Raw genomic sequence first — 20,281 nt, 5'->3', positions numbered from 1 at the left:
CTTCATTGTTGATCTTTTATGTGCTTATTGGCCATTTATATATCTTCCTTGGAGAAATGTCTGTTCAGATCCATAGCCCTTTTTTTTTTTGTTTTTTGCACTACGCAGGCCTCTCACTGTTGTGGCCTCTCCTGTTGCTGAGCACAGGCTCTGTACGCACAGGCTCAGCAGCCATGGCTCACGGGCCTAGCTGCTCCGCGGCATGTGGGATCTTCCCGGACCAGGGCACGAACCCGTGTCCCCTGCATTGGCAGGCGGACTCTCAACCACTGTGCCACCAGGGAAGCCCCATAGCCCATTTTTCAATTATATTGGCTTTTATTATTAAATTGTAAGAATTCTTCATATACTCTAGATACAAATTCCTTATCAGGTATATATTTGCAAGTATTTTCTCTCACTCTGTAGTTGTCTCTTGATTTGTTTAATGGTGTCTTTTGTTACACAAATTTTTTTATTTTGATGAAGTCCATTCTATCTGTTTTTTCCATTTGTTGCCTATGCTTTTGTTGTCATATTTAAGAATCCTTTGCCAAATCCAAGGTTGTGAAGATTTACCCCTCTGTTTTGTTTTAAGATGTTTATACTTCTAGTTCTTACATTTAAGTCTTTCATCTGTTTTGAGTTAATTTTTAATTAAATGTGAAGTTAATTTAATTAATTTAATGAAGTTAATTTAAATGAAGTTAATTTAATTAACCTCATTCTTTTGCATGTGTTTAGCCAGTTGTTCCAGCACCATTTGTTGGAGAGATGATTTTTTTCCCCTATTAAATGGTCTTGGCACCCTTGATGAAAATCAGATGGTTTATTTATGGACTTGTGATTCTGTTCCATTGATCTGTATCTCTGTCCTTGTTCTAGAACCACACTGTCTTGATTACCATTGCTTTGTAGCTAGTTTGAAATCAGGAAGTGTGAGTGCTGCAACTTTGTTCTTCTTTTTTAAGATTGTTTTGGCTGTTATGGGACCCTTGCAATTCCATGTGAATTTTAGGATCAGATTTATCAATTTTGGTTTTTTTTGGCCAGTAAGACAGCTAGGATTCTGATAGGGATTGCATATCTATAAATCAGTTTGGAGAATATTGCCATCTTAGTGTTAAGTCTGCTCATCTATGAACATAAGATGTTTTCAGATCTTTAATTTCTTTCAACAATGTTTTATAGCTTTTAGCACATACATTTTACATTTTTTTCATGGTAAGGCATTTTATTTTAAATACAGCAGTGTGTACATGTCAATCCCAAACTCCCAATCTGTCCCTCCCTACCACCCTTCCACCTGATAACCATAAGTTCCTTCTCTTAGCCTGTGAGTCTGTTTTGTAAATAAGTTCAATTGTACCATTTTTTGTAGATTCCACATATACGCGATATCATGATATTTGTCTTTCTCTGTCTGATTAACTTCACTTAGTATGATAATATCCAGGTCCATCCATGTTGCTGCAAATGGCATTATTTCATTCTTTTTAATGGCTGAGTAATATTCCACTGTATATAGGTACCGTATCTTCTTTATCCATTCATCTGTTGATAGACATTTAGGTTGCTTCCATGTCTTGGGTATTGTAAACAGTGCTGCAATGAACATTGGGGTGCATGTATCCTTTCAAACCATGTTTTTCTCTGGATGTATGCCCAAGAGTGGGATTGTTGGATCATATGGTAGCTCTGTTTTTAGTTTTTTAAGGAACCTCCATACTGTTCTCCATAATGGCTTTATCAATTTACATTCCCACTAATAGTGTAGGAGGGTTCCCTTTTCTCCACACCCTCTCCAGCATTTATGTTTGTCGACTTTTTTTTTTTTTTTTTTTTTGCGGTATGCGGGCCTCTCACTGTTGTGGCCTCTCCCGTTGCGGAGCACAGGCTCCGGACGCGCAGGCCCAGCGGCCATGGCTCACGGGCTCAGCCGCTCCGCGGCATGTGGGATCCTCCCGGACCAGGGCACGAACCCGCGTCTCCTGCATCGGCAGGCGGATTCTCAACCACTGCGCCACCAGGGAAGCCCTGTTTGTCGACTTTTTGATGATGGCCATTCGAACTGGTGTGAGGTGATATCTCATTGTAGTTTTGATGTGCATTTCTCTATTAATTAATGATGTTGAGCATCTTTTCATGTGCCTGTTGGCTATATGTATGTCTTCTTTGGAGAAATGTCTCTTTAGGTCTTCCACCCATTTTCTGATTGGGTTTTCTGTTTTTTTGGTATTGAGCTGCATGAGCTGTTTATAAATTTTGGAGACTAAACCCTTGTTGGTTGCATCATTTGCAAATATTTTCCCTCATTCTGTGGGTTGTCTTTTTGTTTTGTTTATGGTTTCCTTTGCTAGGCAAAAGCTTTTGAGTTTAATTAGGTCCCATTTGTTACATTTTACATTTATTTTGTTAAATTTATTCCTAAGTATTTTATTCTTCTATTTTTTTAATTTAAAAAATTTTCTTATTTTTTGCCACACAGCATGGCATGTGTGATCTTAGTTCCCTGACCAGGGATCAAACCCACACCCCCTGCAGTGGAAGTGCAGAGTCTTAACCACTGGACTGCCAGGGGAGTCCCAGTATTTTATTCTTTTTTTTTTTTTTTTTTTTTTTTTTTTTGCGGTACGCGGGCCTCTCACTGTTGTGGCCTCTCCCGTTGCGGAGCACAGGCTCTGGATGTGCAGGCTCAGCGGCCATGGCTCACGGGCCCAGCCGCTCCACGGCATGTGGGATCTTCCCAGACTGGGGCACGAACCCATGTCCCCTGCATCGGCAGGCGGACGCTCAACCACTGCGCCACCAGGGAAGCCTCCAGTATTTTATTCTTTTCGATGCTATTGTGAATCAAATTTTCTTAATTTCATTTTCAGATTGTTCATTGCAAGTATAAAAAAATTCAAGGGATTTTTGTGTATTGATCTTGTATCTTGCAACCTTGCTGAACTTATTAGTTCTAATAATTGTTTAGTGAATTTATACTTTCTGTATAAAAGATCATGTTATCTGTGGGTAGAGATAATTTTACTTCTTTTCTGGTCTGGATGCCTTCCATTTCTTTTTCCTGCCTAATTTCTTTGACAGAACCTCCAGCACAATGTTGAATAGAAGTGGTAGGAGCAGACATCCTTGTCTTATTCCAAATCTTAGGAGAAAAACTCCCCATCTTTTCACTATTAAGTGTGATGTTAGCTGTGGGTTTTTCATAGGTACCCTTTATTGTGTTGACAAAGTTTCCTTTTAATTCCTAGTTTATTAAGGGTTCTTATCATGAAAGGGTATTGGTCAGATGCTTTTTCTGCACCTGCTGAGGTGATCATGTGAATTTTTGTTTTTTAATCTATTGATATAATGTATTACATTAATTAATTTTTCCATGTTGAGCTAACCTGTGTTCCTGGGATAAATCCCACTTAATCATGGTGTATAATTCTTTTTATATGTTGCTAGATTAAGTTTTCTAGTATTTTGTTGAGAATTTTTGTGTCCATGTGTGTAAAAGATGTTGGTGTGTAGTTTTCTTTTCAAGTGATGTTTTTGTCTGATTTTGGTATCGGGATAATACTGGTTTCTAAAAAGGAGTTGGGAACCGTTCATACCTCTTCTATTTTTTGAAAAGTTTGTGAAGAATTCACATGATCATCTTCTTTAAATGTTTGGTGGAATTCAGTAGTGAAGCCCTCTGGGCCTGGGCTTTCCTTTGTGTGTAGTTTTTTGGTTACTAATTCAAAATTTTCACTTGCTATAGGTTTATTTAGATTGTCTATTTTTTTTCTTTTTCTTTTTTTTTTTTTTCTGACTGTGCCACACAGCATGTGGGATCTTAGTTCACCAACCAGGGACCAAACTCGTGCCCCTTGCAGTGGAAGCATGGAGTCTTAACCAGTGGGCCACCAAGGAAGTACCTGTCGACTTCTTCCTGAACCAATTTCAGTAGTTTGTGTTTTTCTCAAAAACTGTCCTTTAATCTGAATTCTCTAATTTGTTGGTATACAGTTATTCATTGTATTTTTAAAATATTTTATTTATTTATTTATTTGGTTGCACCAGGTCATAGTTGCAGCAGGAGGACTCCTTAGTTGAGGCTTACCGGCTCCTAAGTTGTGGCATGTGAACTCTTAGTTGGGGCATGAATGTGGGATCTAGTTCCCTGACCAGGGATCGAACCCAGGCCCCCTGCATTGGGAGCTCGGAGTCTTAACCACTGCGCCACCAGGGAAGTCCCTGTTCATTGTATTTTTTGATAGTACTTTTTATGTTTGTAAGGTTGGTAGTCGTGTTACTCCTTTCATTTCTGATTCCAGTAATTTGAGTCTTCACTCTTTTTTTCTTAGTCATTCTAGCTAAATGTCGATTCTTTTGATTTTTACAGAAAACCAGCTTTTGGTTTCATTGATTTTCTCTATTTTTAAAAATTCTGTTACATTAGTTTTCAATCTAATCTAATAATGTTTTCCTTCCTTCTGGTTGCTGTAGTTTGAGTTTGCTCTGCTTTTTCCAGTGTCTTCTGATGGAAGGTTAGGTTGTAGATTTGATATCTGTCTTAATTCTTTTTTTTTTTTTTTCTGTATGCGGGCCTCTCACTGTTGTGGCCTCTCCCGTTGCGGAGCACGGGCTCCGGACGTGCAGGCTCAGCGGCCATGGCTCATGGGCCCAGCTGCTCCGTGTCATGTGGGATCTTCCTGGATCAGGGCACAAACCTGTGTCCCCTGCATCGGCAGGCGGACTCTCAACCACTGCACCACCAGGGAAGCCCCCTTAATTCTTTTTTAAAAAAATTAATTTTATTGAAGCATATTTGATTTACAATATTGTGTTAATTTCTGCTGTACAGCAAAGTGATTCAGTTATATTGATACATGGATATATATTCTTTTTCATATTATTTTCTATTATGGTTTCTTACAGAATATTGAATATGGTTCCCTGGACTATACAGTACCACCTTGTTGTTTATCCATTTTATATATAATAGTTTGCATCTGCTCATCCCAAACTCCCAATCCATCCCTCCTCCACCCCCCCCAGCCCCTTTGGCAGCCACAAGTCTGTTCTCTATATCTGTGAGTCTGTTTCTGTTTCATAGGTAAGTTGATTTATGTCGTATTTTAGATTCCACATGTAAGTGATGTCATGTGGTGTCTGTCTTTCTCTTTCTAACTTACTTCACTAGTGTGATAATCTCTAGGTCCATCCGTGTTGCTGCAAATGGCATTATTTCATTCTTTTTTATGGCTGAGTAGTATTCCATTGTATATGTATACCACATCTTTATCCATTCATGTCAGTGGACATTTAAGTTGTTTCCATGTCTTGGCTATTGTATATAGTGCTGCTGTGTAGATAGGGATAGGTGTGTTGTCTGTCTTAATTCTTAATATAGGCATTTATAGTTGTAAATTTCTATCTAAGCACTGCTTTACCTACATACCCTAAATTTTGTTTTGTTTCTTCATTTTCATTCATCTCAAAGTATTTTGTTTTCCCTTTTGATTTCTTCTTTGAGACATTTGTTATTTAGTAATGTGTCATTTCCCAAATTTTCCTACTACTTATATCTAATTGTATTCTCTTGTGATAGGAGAATATACTTTGTATCATTTCTGTCTTTTTAAATTTATTGAGGTTTGTTTATGGCCTACCATATAGTCTATCTTGGTGAATGTTCCATGTGACTTGAGAGAATGTATATTCTGTTATGGGATGAAGTATTCGATAGATGTCTAATAGGTCTAACTGGTTTATAGTGTTATTTAAGTCTTCTGTTTCCTTGTTGATCTTCTGTCCAGTTGTTCTCAACATGTTTATAATTGTTATAGCTTTCTGATGAATTGACACTTTTATCATTATAACATTATCTCTAGTAACATTTTCTGTTTGAAGTCTACTTTGTCCAGTTTTCTTGTGGTTGTTGTTTGCATGATGTAGCTTTTTCATTCCTTTTACTTTCAATCTGTTTGTATCTTTGAATAAATGTGTAAAATTTATTAAATGTGTCTCCTGTAAACAGCATATAGTTGAATTATGGTTTTTTTGAAATTCAGGCTGACAATCTCTGCCTTTTAAGTAGATTGTTGAATATATTCACATTTAATGTTATTAGTGATATAGTTGGATTTACATCTGCTTTTTTTAAAGAAATGTATCCTTTTTTTAAAAAAAATAAATTTATTTATTTATTTATTTAATTTTTGGCTGTGTTGGGTCTTTGTTGTTGTGCACGGGCTTTCTCTAGTTGTGGCATGTGGGCTCTAGAGCACAGGCTCAGTAGTTGTGGCGCACAGGCTTAGTTGCTCCACGGCATGTGGGATGTTCCCAGACGAGGGCTCGAACCTGTGTCCCCTGCATAGGCAGGCAGATTCTTAACCACTGCGCCACCAGGGAAGTCCATACACCTGCTTTATTTCTTTATTTGTGTCTCTATTTGTCTCTTTTTTGTTCCTCTGTTCCCATTTTACTGCTTTCCTTTTTCATTAAGTGAATATCTTGTAATGTATCAATTCAATTTCTTTTTTTCTTTTCTTTTTTTTTTTTTTTTTGGCCACGCTGTGCGGCATGTGGGAATCTTAGCTCCCCGACCAGGGTTTGAACTTGTGCCCCCTGCATTGGAAGCGTGGAGTCTTACCCACTGGACCGCCAGGGAAGTCCCTCTATTCAATTTCTTTAATGATTTTTTTTACTATAGTTTTTGGGGATTTGTTTAGTGGTGGCTCTAGTGTTTATTTTATGTGAACCTTAAATTATCATAATCAACTTCAGATTTATATTAGCTTAATTCCAGTGATATATACACAGAAAACTTACTCTTATATAGCTTTATTCCCTTTTCTGTCTTTCTGTGGTATTTTTGCTATGTATAATAATTTATTAATGTTACAAACCCAAAAATACCTTGGTGTAATTATTACTTTATAATCTATAGTAATTTCCTTAGCCAAAACATTTTTGCTCTCTCTTACCTCCTTTTTGCTGTTATTGGCAAATAATGTTACACATATATTACATTTCTATATGTTATAGGCCCAACAATATACTATATGCATAGTATTTTATACATTTACTTTTAAAATAAATCAAGAGAATAAAAGAGAAAAATAGGAATTTATACTGTCTTTTTTTCTTTGGTTTTATTGAGATGTAATCAATGTACAGCACTATATAAGTTTAAGGTATACAGCATAATGATTTGACTTACATACATCATGAAATGATTATCACAGTAAGTTTAGTAAACATCTATCATCTCACATAGATACAAAATTAAGGAAATAGAAAATAATTTTTCTGTGTGATGAGAATTCTTAAGATTTACTCTCTTACAACTTGCATATGAAACATACAGCAGTGTTAATTATATTTATCATTATCCCTTGTACTTATTTATATCTGGAAGTTTATAATTTTTGACTACCTTCATCCATTTTTCCTTCCCCCCACATCCCCCTGCCTCTGTTGTAACCAGAAATCTAATCTCGTTTTCTATGAGTTTGTTTGTTTTTAAAGTATTGGGTTGGCCAAAAAGTTTGTTCGGGTTTTTCCATAACGTCTTACAGAAAAACCCGAACGAACTTTTTGGGCAACCCAATGTAATTGACTTACAACCCTATGTGATTTGATATTTCTATACATTTCAAATAATCACCATGATAAGTTTAGTTATGATATGTCATCATACAAAAATATTACATAGTTACTGACTATGTTCACCATACTGTATGTTTCATCCCTTTGGCACATTTATTTTGTAACTGGAAGTTTGTACCTTTTAATCCCCTTCACCTAGTTCTCTCTTCCCCCACCCACTTCCCCTCTGGCAACCACATGTTTGTTCTCTATATCTATAATTCTGTTTCTGTTTTGCTGTGTTTGTTCATTTGTCTTGTTTTTTAAATTCCACATATAAGCGATATCATACAGTATTTGTCTTTCTCTGTCTGAATTATTTCACTTAGCATAATACGATCTTGCTGTTTTGAAGTTTTTCTCCTCACTCACCCAGGACTTAGCTTCAGGAACAGGTAACTGGGAGAAATATGAGAAATAACTGAAGTTTTCCTCTTGGGAATAAAGCCCTCTGACTGGGGGCTAGGGAAAAAGGAAGCCTGAAGTTTTTGGCTGGAACTGTGTAGGGTAGTGTCTTTGCCTTACTGAGCTAGAGTGGAGGAGGGAGAGAGTGGTCTTGATTCAAATACCACAGACTCATCTTTTTAAACAAATTTTCATAGATTTTCTCTTTTTAAAAATAATTAATTAATTAATTAGGTTGCGCCAGGTTTTAGTTGCAGAACTTGGGTTCCTTAGTTGTGGCTCACCAGCTCCTTAGTTGGGCATGTGAACTCTTAGTTGCAGCATGCATGTGGGATTTAGTTCCCTGACCAGGGATTGAACCTGGTCCCCCTGCATTGGGAGCTTGGAGTCTTAACCACTGTGCCACCAGGGAAGTCCCTTCATAGATTTTCTTGAATAGATATTTCTTCATTTGCTGTTTGCTCTTAGGACTATTTCTAGAGGTTTTAATTATTGTGGGTTTTTTTTTTCATAATTTTCACCAGTTTCACTGGAGAGTAGGTCAGCAAATCTCCAAGTTCTTCCCCCATGTGATTCTTTTTAATTCTCCTCTTATTCCTGCATGTTATCCTAGGACTTATTCATACTTCAGATAATGGGGGAGCCCATTAAGATTAGCACTGCAATGACAATCAACTATATGTATTTTGTCTCCTATTGCTCTTTGAAAGGCCTGCCTAGATAATTCTTTACAATTCTGCTGATAATGTCTCACCTTACCAAACTGAACTGTGAAAGTTCAGAACAAGCTGGGAAAAAGTGAACTTATTTGTGTAGGAGTGTTTTTAGTGCCTCTGTTAGAAGTGGAGGAGGTGAGTAGGAATTTCATACTGTAGGGAGAGTGCCTAAAAATAATTTACTTAAAACTTTGAAGGCAATAAATTGGTCTTAATTTTATTGTTTCTCACTAAAACTTATAAATTTCTATTAAGTTCTTTTTTTCTTTTCTTCTTATTGGAGTATAACTGCTTTACAATGTTGTGTTAGTTTCTGCTGTAAGTTCTTAAAACTTGTGAAGTAAGCAAGCTTTTAAGTTCCTATTATCCAGTTTTTGTTGTAATGTGGACTTAACAAATTGTATACACCACAGTTAAGTCATTTTTTCCTTAAAATCATTATCTAGCAATACACACAGACACACAAACAGATACACATCTCCTTCCTTTTAAACAGAAATAGGAACATACTATATATATTGTATAGAATCTTGCTTTTTTTCTCTCTTTTAATTTTTTAAATTAATATACTTTACTTTTTTAGAGCAGTTTTAGGTTTATAGAAAAACTGAACAGAAAGTACAGGGTTTCCCTAAATCCCCTCTACCCCCACCCACATAGCACAGTTTCCCTATTATTAACATCTAACATTAGTTTGGTACATTTGTTAGAATTGATAAACCAATATTTATACATTATCATTAATTAAAGTCCATAGTTTGTATTAATATTCAGTCTTTGTATTGTGTTTCCTATGGGTCTTGACAAATGTATAATGTCATGTATCTACCATTATGGTATCATACAGAATAGTTTCACAGCCCAAAAAATCCTCTGTGCTCTACCATTTTATCTGAACCCCTGGCAACCACTGATCTTTTAAATCTCTCTATACACTTGCCTTTTTCGGACTGTCATATAATTGGGGTCATACATTATGCAACCTTTTCAGATGGCTTCTTTCACTTAGCAATGTGTATTTAAGGTTCCTTCATATTTTTTATGGCTTGATAGCTCATTTCTTTGTAATCACTTAATATTCTGTCATATGTATGTCTGACAGTTTGTTTATCCATTCACCTGATGAAAGATATCTTACCTGGTTTCAAGTTTTGGCACTTATGGATAAAGCTGCTATGAGCATTCATCTGCAGGTTTTTTGTGGACATAAGTTTTTAAACTCATTTGGCTAAATACCAAGGAGTGCAATTTTTGCTGGATTGTATGGTAAGACTGTTTGGCTTTGTTAGAAGCTGTCAAATTGTCTTCCAAAGTGGCTGCATCATTTTGCATTCCCAACAGCAATGAGTGAGAGTTCTGTTGCTCCACATCCTTACCAGCATTTGGTATTGTCAGTGTTTTAGATTTTAGCCATTCTAATAGGTGTTTGGTGGTATCTATCTCATTATTGTTTTAATTTACAGTTCCCTGCTGACATATGATGTTGAACATCTTTTCATATGCTTATTTGCCATGTGTATATCTTCTTTGGTGAGGTGTCTGTTCAGATACTTTGCCCAATTTTTAATTTGATTGTTTTCTTTTTTCTTTATTTATTTGGTTGCACAGGGTCTTAGTTGCGGCAAGTGGACTCCTTAGTTGCAGCTCACCAGCTCCTTAGTTGCAGCTCACCAGCTCCTTAATTGCAGCACGTGGGCTCCTTAGCTGTACCATGCAAACTCTTAGTTACGGCATGCGTGTGAAATCTAGTTCCCTGACCAGGGATCGAACCTGGGCCCCCTGCATTGGGCGTACGGAGTCTTACTCACTGTGCCACCAGGGAAGTCTCTGATTGTTTTCTAATTATTGAGTTTTAAGAGTGCTTTGTATATTTTGGATGCAGTTCATTTATCAGTTATGGGTTTTGCAAATATTTTCTCCAACTCTGTGGTTTCTCTTTTCAGTCTCTTAACAGTGTCTCTCACAGAGCAAAAGTTTTAAATTTTAATGATGTACTTCTTAGCCATTTTTTCTTTTGTGGATTATGCTTTTAGTATTGTATCTAAAAACTCATCACCAAACCCAAGATCATCTAGATTTTCTCCTATATTATTGTCTAGAAGTTTATAGTTTTGCATATTACATTTAGGTCTATGATCCATTTTGAGTTAATTTTTGTGAAAAGTGTAAGCTCTGTGTCTTGGTTCATTTCTTCTTGCATATGGATTTCTAGTTGTTCCAGTATCACTTATTAGAAGGACTTTCTTTCCTGAATTGCCTTTGCTCCTTTGTCAAAGATCAGTTGAGTATATTTCTGTGAGTCTATTTCTGGGCACTCTATACTGTTCTCTTGATCTGTTTGTCTATTTTTTCACCAGTATTACACTGTCTCACATACTGTAGCTTTATAGTACATTTTGAAGTCAGATAGTGTCTTTCTTCTGACTTTGTTCTTGTCCAACATCATGTTGGCTTTTCTGGTTCTATTGCCTTTCCATATAAACTTTAGAATCAATTTATTGATATCCAAATTGGATTTTTTTTTTTTTTTTTTTGCGGTATGCGGGCCTCTCACTGTTGTGGCCTCTCCCGCTGTGGAGCACAGGCTCCGGACGCGCAGGCCCAGTGGCCATGGCTCACAGGCCCAGCCGCTCCACGGCACGTGGGATCCTCCTGGACCGGGGCACGAACCTGTGTCCCCTGCATCGGCAGGCGGGGCCTCAACCACTGCGCCACCAGGGAAGCCCCAAATTGGATTTTTTAAAATAAATGTATTTATTTATTTTTGGCTGCGTTGGGTCTTCGTTGCTACGTGCGGGCTTTCTCTAGTTGCGGTGAGTGGGGGCTACTCTTTGTTGCGGTGCGTGGGCTTCTCATTGCGGTGGCTTCTCTTGTTGTGGAGCATGGGCTCCAGGCATGCAGGCTTCAGTAGTTGTGGCTTGCGTGCTGTAGAGCGCAGGCTCAGTAGTTGTGGTGCACGGGCTTAGTTGCTCCGCGGCATGTGGGATCTTCCCATGCCAGGGCTCGAACCCATGTCCCCTGCATTGGCAGGTGGATTCTTAACCACTGCGCCACCAAGGAAGTCCCCTCCAAATTGGATTTTGATTGGGATTGCGTTGAATCTATAGATCAAGTTGGGAAGAACTGACATCTTGATAATATTGAGTTTTCCTATCCATGAACATGGAGTGTCTCTCCATTTATTATATTTATATCTCCTCTGATTTCTTTAATGAATCTTGCTTTTTTTACTTGAGAGTTTATCTCAGAGATCACTTTATATTAACACATGCAGATAGACCTACCTTATTCTTTTTAACAACTGAGTAATATTTCATTGTGTGGTTGTACAAAAACTTACATAGCTATTCCCGTTTTGATGGATGTCTAGGTTGTTCCCAATCTTTCTACTAGAAACAGTGCTGCAGTGAAATTCTCTTATAATTTATGTTTGTGCACATGTGTGAGTAGATCTTTGGATAAGTTCTTAAGAATAAAGGTGTTTAGTCAAAAGTATGTACATTTAAAATTTTAGTAGCTTTTGCCAATTTTCCTCCAAAGAAGTTGTTTAAATTTATACTCCCAGAGCAGTACATGTGAGTATTCATTTTCCATAGCCTCACCAACATAGCAGTTATCAAATTTTATAATTTCTGTCAGTTGGATCAGTGAAAAATAGATCTCATTATAGTGTTTATTTATAATTTCTTCTGAATGTAAGTTTGGGCATCTTTTTATCTATTTAAAAAACTGATTATGTGGGGAAAAAAAGCTTGAATTATGGATGACTCACAATACATTAAGATAAATAAATGAAAGTAAGTGGTAAAATATTTAAGATTTTTAATTTTTACTTTCTAAGTACAAGATGATTTTAGTATTCAGCTATTCTATATCATAAACCATTTATCATAATGTTCTTATATAAGTATTTGAAACAATTTTAGAATTATCATTAATTATTTTGGACTGCTACATGGCTTCTCATGCGATTTAAATATAAACTATTTAAGTTACTAATAAAACATGATACTATTTAATATATATCCTAAAGTTGCTATATGATATTATAGTAAAAATTGATAAATGATACCACTTAACCATTCTGTTTTCTTTAGCCTTAGCTTTATTTTAAAAGTTCTTTTTTAGGGAATTCCCTGGTGATCCAGTGGTTAGGACTCTGCACTTCACTGCAGGGGGCATGGGTTTGATCCCTGGCTGGGGAACTAAGATCCCACAGGCCCCACAGTGCAGCCAAAAAAAAAAAAAAAGATTTTTCAGAAAAGATGCTTTATATATTTTTCCATGAAAAGTGATTTATTCTTGTCTGTTTCAGACCTGTGGATATCTGGGCTTTGGGCTGTATGATCATTGAGATGGCCACTGGAAATCCCTATCTTCCTAGCAGCTCTGATTTGGATTTACTTCATAAAATTGTTTTAAAAGTAGGTAGGTATTACTGAAATATACTGTTAAATGCCTCAAATAAATGTTTCCAGATTAATTCTACTTGATTTTCAAATTTAGTGTTTTCTTTATAAGAACAGGGAAGTGTATTTTTTTGATAGATGGGAGTAGATGGATGCTTTGGGCTGATAAAAAAGGTATAAAATTCTCCTCCGTTTTTTTTTCTTAATATAAATTTATTTATTTATTTATTTATGGCTGCATTGGGTCTTTGTTGCTGCACGCAGGCTTTCTCTAGTTGTGGCGAGTGGGGGCTGCTCTTCATGGCGGTGCTCAAGCTTCTCATTGCAGTGGCTTCTCTAGTTGTGGAGCATGGGCTCTAGACTCATGGGCTTCAGTAGTTGTGGCACATGGGCTCTAGAGCACAGGCTCAGTAGTTGTGGTACACTGGCTTAGTTGCTCCATGGTGTGTGGGATCTTCCTGAACCAGGGATCGAACCAGTGTCCCCTGCATTGGCATGCGGATTCTTAACCACTGAACCACCAGGGAAGTCCCTCTCCTCTGTTTTTGCAAATAATATTTTTCTTTGCCAGGATGCAGATAGCTATGCCATGTTTTGATGGTTGATAATAAAAATAGGAATCTACTTCAATGTGTCTGAAAGTTGTTTTAAAATTTTGGCTTCTACAAATATTTGCATCTTTCAAAGAGGACTTTTAAGCAATAGAGTTGATTTTGATGCTTTTTAAAAGTGCTTGGAGGACTTCCCTGTTGGCACAGTGGTTAAGAATCTGCCTGCCAATGCAGGGGACACGGGTTCGAGCCCTCATCTGGGATGATCCCACATGCTGTGGAGCAACTAAGCCCATGCACCACAACTACTGAGCCCGCACTCTGGAGCCCACGAGCCACAACTGCTGACCCCCAGCGCCACAACTACTGAAGCCCGCACACCTAGGGCCCGTGCTCCACAACAAGAGAAGCCACTGCAATGAGAAGCCCGTGCACCACAACAAAGTGTAGCCCCCACTCGCCACAACTAGAGAAAGCCCATGTTCAGCAATGAAGACCCAACACAGCTGAAATAAATAAATAAATTTATAATAAATAAATAAAAGTGCTTGGAAATAGAAAACCAATTATTTACTGAGAAAACTTAAACCACAGTAGATAAGCAGAGAACTGATCTGCTTTGACTACCAAAACATTTTCACGGCTAGCATTGCTCATGGAGTTTCAAGGATTTTATATATATATATACCTCTGAATGAGGAGCTTGAGGAGCCTTTTTTGTGGTGAGGAAGCTATACATAAACATGTAATTACAGGATCATGAGAAAGGTACTGTGAACAACTATAAAAACCGTGAATCTGGGTAAATATTGATTAAAGATACAGTTCAGAGCCTTAAAGCATCATACTTTTTTCTGTCATCTTTAAAGTTCTAGTTATGAGATTAATGTTAGAAGGACCTCTAGAGATGGTGGGATCAAGTTTGTTATTTTACAAATGAGGAAACCAAGGCACAAAAAAGGAAGATTTGCCCGAGGTCACAGAATTAGTTATAGCAGAAAACTAGTGCTAGAACTTAGCTCTCTCCACTCCTATTTATAGTTCTTTCCATTCTACTACTACTCTATAGCCTTGTTTCTTCTTTGCAGGATTCCTATTTCTATATAATTTTAGTATTTTAGCTGTTTTGAGTAAGGCTTTGCTGATGAACACTTGCTGGTTAAACCATTTATATACCCTTATAGAAATATGTAAAAGTTTGAATGTGCCTTTTCTAATGGCATTATATGTCTTGTATTTTGGGAAAAGAATATGCACATGTGGTTTTATATTTTCTACTGCCTATGTACTATCAATAGATTACTGGGGAAACTCACACTTTTTTATGCTGTATTCAGATAGTTCCATGTTCAACTTTAAAAAACTAGAACTTAACTGTTTTTCTCCCTTTTTAGTAATTTAATGCAGACTACATAACAATTTATTATTTTGAATGACTAATTTGATTGACTAAACCGGGAAATTTGATTGACTAATTTCCCGGTTTTCTTATGTATATATTTTTTCTCTTTTCAGGCAGTTTGACACCTCACTTGCAGAATATCTTTTCCAAGAATCCCATTTTTGCTGGGGTGGTCCTTCCTCAAGTTCAGCACCCCAAAAATGCAAGAAAAAAATACCCAAAGCTAAATGGATTGTTGGCAGATATTGTTCATGTATGTTAAGAGATTAAGGACTTATACTGGGAAATTTGCATAAATTATAATACAGTTTTAGGATATTACTTTAATGAAATTCCAAAAGGATTCATGAAGTAATGTTATCTGTTAAAAGTTACTATATTCCTCTGTCTTTATGTCTTAAGTTCAGAGAAATTAAAAGTCACAGACTGTTAGAAATGAAAGGCCCCTGGGGTAATCCTGTCTATTATTTTTTGTTTATCCCAATTTTATTGATAATTAGGGATAAACTGGAAAATTTTAAGGACTTACCATGTTTATCAACACCTCTAAACAGCCAGTCTTCCTAGCAATCTGCCCAAGGGATTTGTTCCTTGTACAGTGGTATTCTAAGGTATGCACAAGGCGTTCGCAGCTGCAGTTTTAATGTTGTTTGAGGATACACCAGTACCAAAATTCAGGTTGAATCAGAGGAAGCAAAAACATTATATAGCACTTTTAAGTTAGTTTAAAATTTAAATTTTATTTTGAACTACATAATAAATATACCAGTATACTTAGTACAAAATTCAAAATGTGAGAGAGTTACTTGCTTCTATTTATTTTCTCTTTCCAGCCAATTTCTTTTCCCAGGGTCAACTAAGGTATCTTGTTTCCAATGTACAGCCCTTAAAAAAAGTGGTTACCTAAGTTTCAAAGCAAGTATAGTGTGGTGTTTATAAGAAGGAGCTCTGGATTCACATGAACTTTGTTTAAAACAGCTCTGTCACTAATTAGCTCTGTAAACTTGAGCAAGTCAATCTCTGTGCCTCAGTTTACTGGGCTATAAAACAACATTAACAATATTTATTTTCTGGAGCTGGAGGATTAAATGAGGTAATGGTAGAAATATTCTCAGCACAGAGCCTTGAATAAGCTGTGAACAAATGTTGTTAATGTTAACTGTTGTTGCTGTTATTTAGATAAAACTAAACATATGACATGTAACATCTAAAGACTGTTATCAAAGGAAGAAGGTTGTTTCTTTGGTACTTGGAAAGAACTAGAGTTTATTAAAGGATAAGACTTGTTTACTACATTTTCACTTGTTTCTTTTTTCATGTCATAGTTTTGATCATACAAAGAATACATAATGATCATAAAAAAAATTGGAACACTTGATAAACAGAGAGGAGAAGTTAAGATTTTCCCAACCCCACAGTCCAGGAAAAATTACTATTAACATTTTGGTTTATATACTTCTGGGCTTTTCCCAACCAGCTACATGCATAGAAGTTTATGCTTTTTAGAAGGTATCATACTTTACACACTGCTATGTAACCTGTTTATTTTCACTTAGCAGTGTATTTTAAGCATACTACCTACCATGTCAGTAAATATGGAGCTACATCATAATTTTAGGGCTTACATAGTGTTTCATTATATGACTGTACTATAGTTTATTTAACTGATCTTGCAATTTGGACATTTGTTTTCAGGTTTTTTCTCTCACTATTGGTAAAGTTGCTACAGTGAACATCTTTTATATGTCTTTATGAACTTGTATTGTTTTCTTGGGATAAATTCCTAGAAGTGTGACTAGTGGACCAAAGGATTTACACTTTTTTGGACTTTTGATATATTTTGCTATTTTTTTCTCCAGAAGGGTTTCATTAATTTATACTCAAGTAGCATTGGATATAAATCTCCATTCTCAATCTAACATTGAATATTATAATTCTTTTATTTTAAAATTTTATTTATTTATTTATTTATTTATTTATTTTTTTTTTTTTTTTATTTTTTTTTTTGTGGTACGCGGGCCTCTCACTGTTGTGGCCTCTCCCGTTGCGGAGCACAGGCTCCGGACGCGCAGGCTCAGCGGCCATGGCTCACGGGCCCAGCCGCTCCGCGGCATGTGGGATCTTCCCGGACCGGGGCACGAACCCGCGTCCCCTGCATCGGCAGGCGGATTCTCAACCACTGCGCCACCAGGGAAGCCCTATTTATTTATTTTTGACACTATTGGGTCTTCGTTGCTGTGTGCAGGCTTTTCTCTAGTTGTGGCAAGTGGGGCTACTCTTCATTGTTGTGCATGGGCTTCTCATTGCGGTGGCTTCTCTTGTTGCGGAGCACAGGCTCTAGGCGTGTGGGCTTCAGTAGTTGTGGTACATGGGCTCAGTAGTTGTGGTTCTCGGGCTTAGTTGCTCCGCAGCATGTGGGATCTTCCTGGACCAGGGCTCGAATCTATGTCCCCTGCATTGGCAGGCGGATTCTTAACCACTGCACCACCAAGGAAGTCCCAGAATATTATAATTTTAAAAATATTTGCCAACTTAATAAACTAGAAATAAAGTACCTTTCTTAAAATTGCACTTAGGTCGTTACAGGAAAGTTATATAAAGTTTTACTAATATTAATTGGTCATTTGTATTTCTTATTTTAAGAATCCTTAATCTATTTGTCATTTCAAGTATCTTTTTATATTGATTTGCAAAATAAACGTATTAGTCTTTTGTTGTATATGTTGTAACTACTTTTTTTCAACTTGAATAATCTGGTGATTTGGAATGCCACATTTATCATAGACAAAATGCTTATACATGCTTGGGTCTGTTTCTATTTTGTTGATTTCTCTCTTTATTCTAGTACAGATACAGTTTTGATTGATTACTGTAACTTTAAAATACATCTTTTTGTTTTTCACACGGCTTGTGGAATCTTAGTTCCCAGACCAGAGATTGAACCCAGGCCCCCCAGCAGTGAAGGTGCCTAGTCCTAACCACTGGACCACCAGGGAATTCCCTAAAATACATCTTAATACCTGGTGTAGAGCATGTATTTTTTTCCTAGATTTAAATTTTAAAAACAATTTTATTGTGGTATAATTTCTGTACAGTAAACCATATGTACTTCAGGTGTATAATTTGATGAGTTTTGATAATGTATACACCTGTGAAACCACCACTATAACCAAGATACCTAACATTTCCATCACTCCCCAAAATGTCCTTAGGTCCTTTTGTAATCCATCTTTCCCTTCATTCCTGTCCCCAGATAACCACTTATTTACTTTGTCACTATAGTTTACGTTTTCTAGAATAGTCTACAAATGGAATCAAACAGTATATACTCTTTTATGTCAGGCTTCTTTAACTCAGCATTGTAGTCTAGAGATTCAGTTCAAGTTTTTGTGTGTATCAGTAGTTTGTTCCTTTTTATTGCTGAGTAGTATGGATATATCACAATTTTTTATCTATTCTCCTGTTTTGGGTTGTTTCCTCTTTTTGGCTTTTACAAATAAAATTGCTATCAACATTCACTTATAAGTCTTTGTGTAGATGTGTATTTTTATTTTCGGGGGAACTGCCAGTCTGTTTCTCAAAGTATGGTATTTTACATTTTCCAAACTAGGGCAAGTATTTAAATTTTGTGAATTATATAATTCACAGAAAGAATATTTATCTGCTTCTAATAGGCTATGACTTTTTAGTATTTTTCTTCCTAAGTTTTGTTGTTGGATAACTATTATGTTCTAAAATAAGCACATATTTTTAGCTAGTTGCAGTCTTAAGGATCTTAATATTCCCACATCATAAAGATGATAATGGACTCAGTTTTACTTTGTGAGTCAACTTTTTAAAAATTGTGGTAAAAAACACATAACATATAATCTATGCTCTTACCAAATTTTAAAATGTACAGTACAGTGTTGTTAACTATATTCACATTGTTGTATAGCAGCTCTCTACAACTTTTTCTATGAATCAATTTAGACATAAACCTTTTGAAATAAAAGTGTAATATTGTATGCAGTTACTTTGGATATTCTGGACTTTAACTATCTTTTCTACTTATGAGATCTTAGACAAATTACTTGTCCTCTCTGGGCCTTAGTCTTCTCATCTGTACAAGGAGGATAGTAATACTACCCACCTTGAAGGATTGTTGTTGGGATCAAGTAATAGGAAAAGGCTAGATAGAGTGTTGTATGGCACATAGTAAGCATAAATAAAAGTTAACTATTATTAGGATGTTTTGCCTTCTTTTAGAGGAAGAATGAATATTATAAGGCAAATAACTTTTATTCAAATTCTTTAATATTTTGATTAAAGAAATGTGTTCTATTTATAATTATATTATATATAGATTCATTATGTGCATCTTATTATCCAAAACTCTTTTTAAAAATAATTTTTAAAAATTTATTTATTTTATTTATTTTTGGCTGCATTGGGTCTTCGTTTCTGTGTGCGGGCCCTCTCTAGTTGCAGCGAGTGGGGGCCTCTCCTTGCTGCGGGGTGCGGGCCTCTCACCGTGGTCGCCTCTCCTGCTGCGGAGCACAGGGTCTAGGTGCATGGACTTCAGTAGCTGTGGCATGTGGGCTCAGCTTCTCCGCAGCATGTGGGATCTTCCTGGACCAGGGCTCAAACTTGCATCCCCTGCATTGGCAGGCAGACTGTTAACTACTGCGCAACCAGGGAAGCCCCTTATCCAAAACTCTTACTTCCATTGTCTCTTTTTGTTTTGTGGGGGTTTTTTGGTTCTCTGTTCGGCTGAAGTCCTCCCAAGTTAGGGAAACAGAAAAAAGCTGTTCTGATAATGGGTTATTGAAAGATTTGGGGGCTTGCATATTTGTGAAACTGTTTTATGCCATAGAAAGAGCACTGGATTGGTAATCAGACAATATGAATTAAAATTCTAGTTTGGCAAATCACTAATCATGCTTCTAGTTCTGTAAAATGAAAATGATAATCCATGAACTTTCCACATTACAGGGCTGATAAGAGGATAAAAATGAGCTAATTAATTCCTGCTAATTCCAGCAGAAATAGACTGATTTCTGTTTTGGCTAGAATCACAGGACATTTAACCTGTAATAATGCCTTACAAGTACAAATTTCTTAGGGAAATAAGTGGTCAGAACTCACTGTCAGAAATTCCTGGGGTCTAATTCCATCTTTTCAAGAACTCTTTTAGCTCTGGGTAATTAA

The 20,281-nt window shown here is 36.5% G+C and overlaps 1 protein-coding gene across 8 annotated transcripts in view; it reads left to right on the top strand.

Moving 5' to 3' along the window:
* Positions 1-20,281, top strand: part of CDKL3 (cyclin dependent kinase like 3) — a 126,731-nt gene that overhangs the window by 15,896 nt on the left and 90,554 nt on the right. For 7 of the 8 annotated variants that reach the window (XR_010840235.1, XR_010840234.1, XM_067031645.1 and 4 more), the window contains exons 5-6: positions 13,045-13,157; positions 15,205-15,344. Coding sequence is in view for 6 of the 8 variants with exons in the window: in XM_067031645.1 (XP_066887746.1) it covers positions 13,045-13,157; positions 15,205-15,344 (253 nt within the window). In the remaining 2 variants the exon portion in view is untranslated. The remainder of the gene's footprint in view (positions 1-13,044; positions 13,158-15,204; positions 15,345-20,281) is intronic. The other variant, XM_067031649.1, reaches the window with a different exon arrangement.

Source organism: Kogia breviceps, chromosome 4 (genome assembly GCF_026419965.1).
Source record: "Kogia breviceps isolate mKogBre1 chromosome 4, mKogBre1 haplotype 1, whole genome shotgun sequence".
Classification (NCBI taxonomy): domain Eukaryota; kingdom Metazoa; phylum Chordata; class Mammalia; order Artiodactyla; family Physeteridae; genus Kogia; species Kogia breviceps.
The sequence above is the reverse complement of the archived record's forward strand: the minus strand, read 5'-3'. Positions and strand labels throughout refer to the sequence as shown.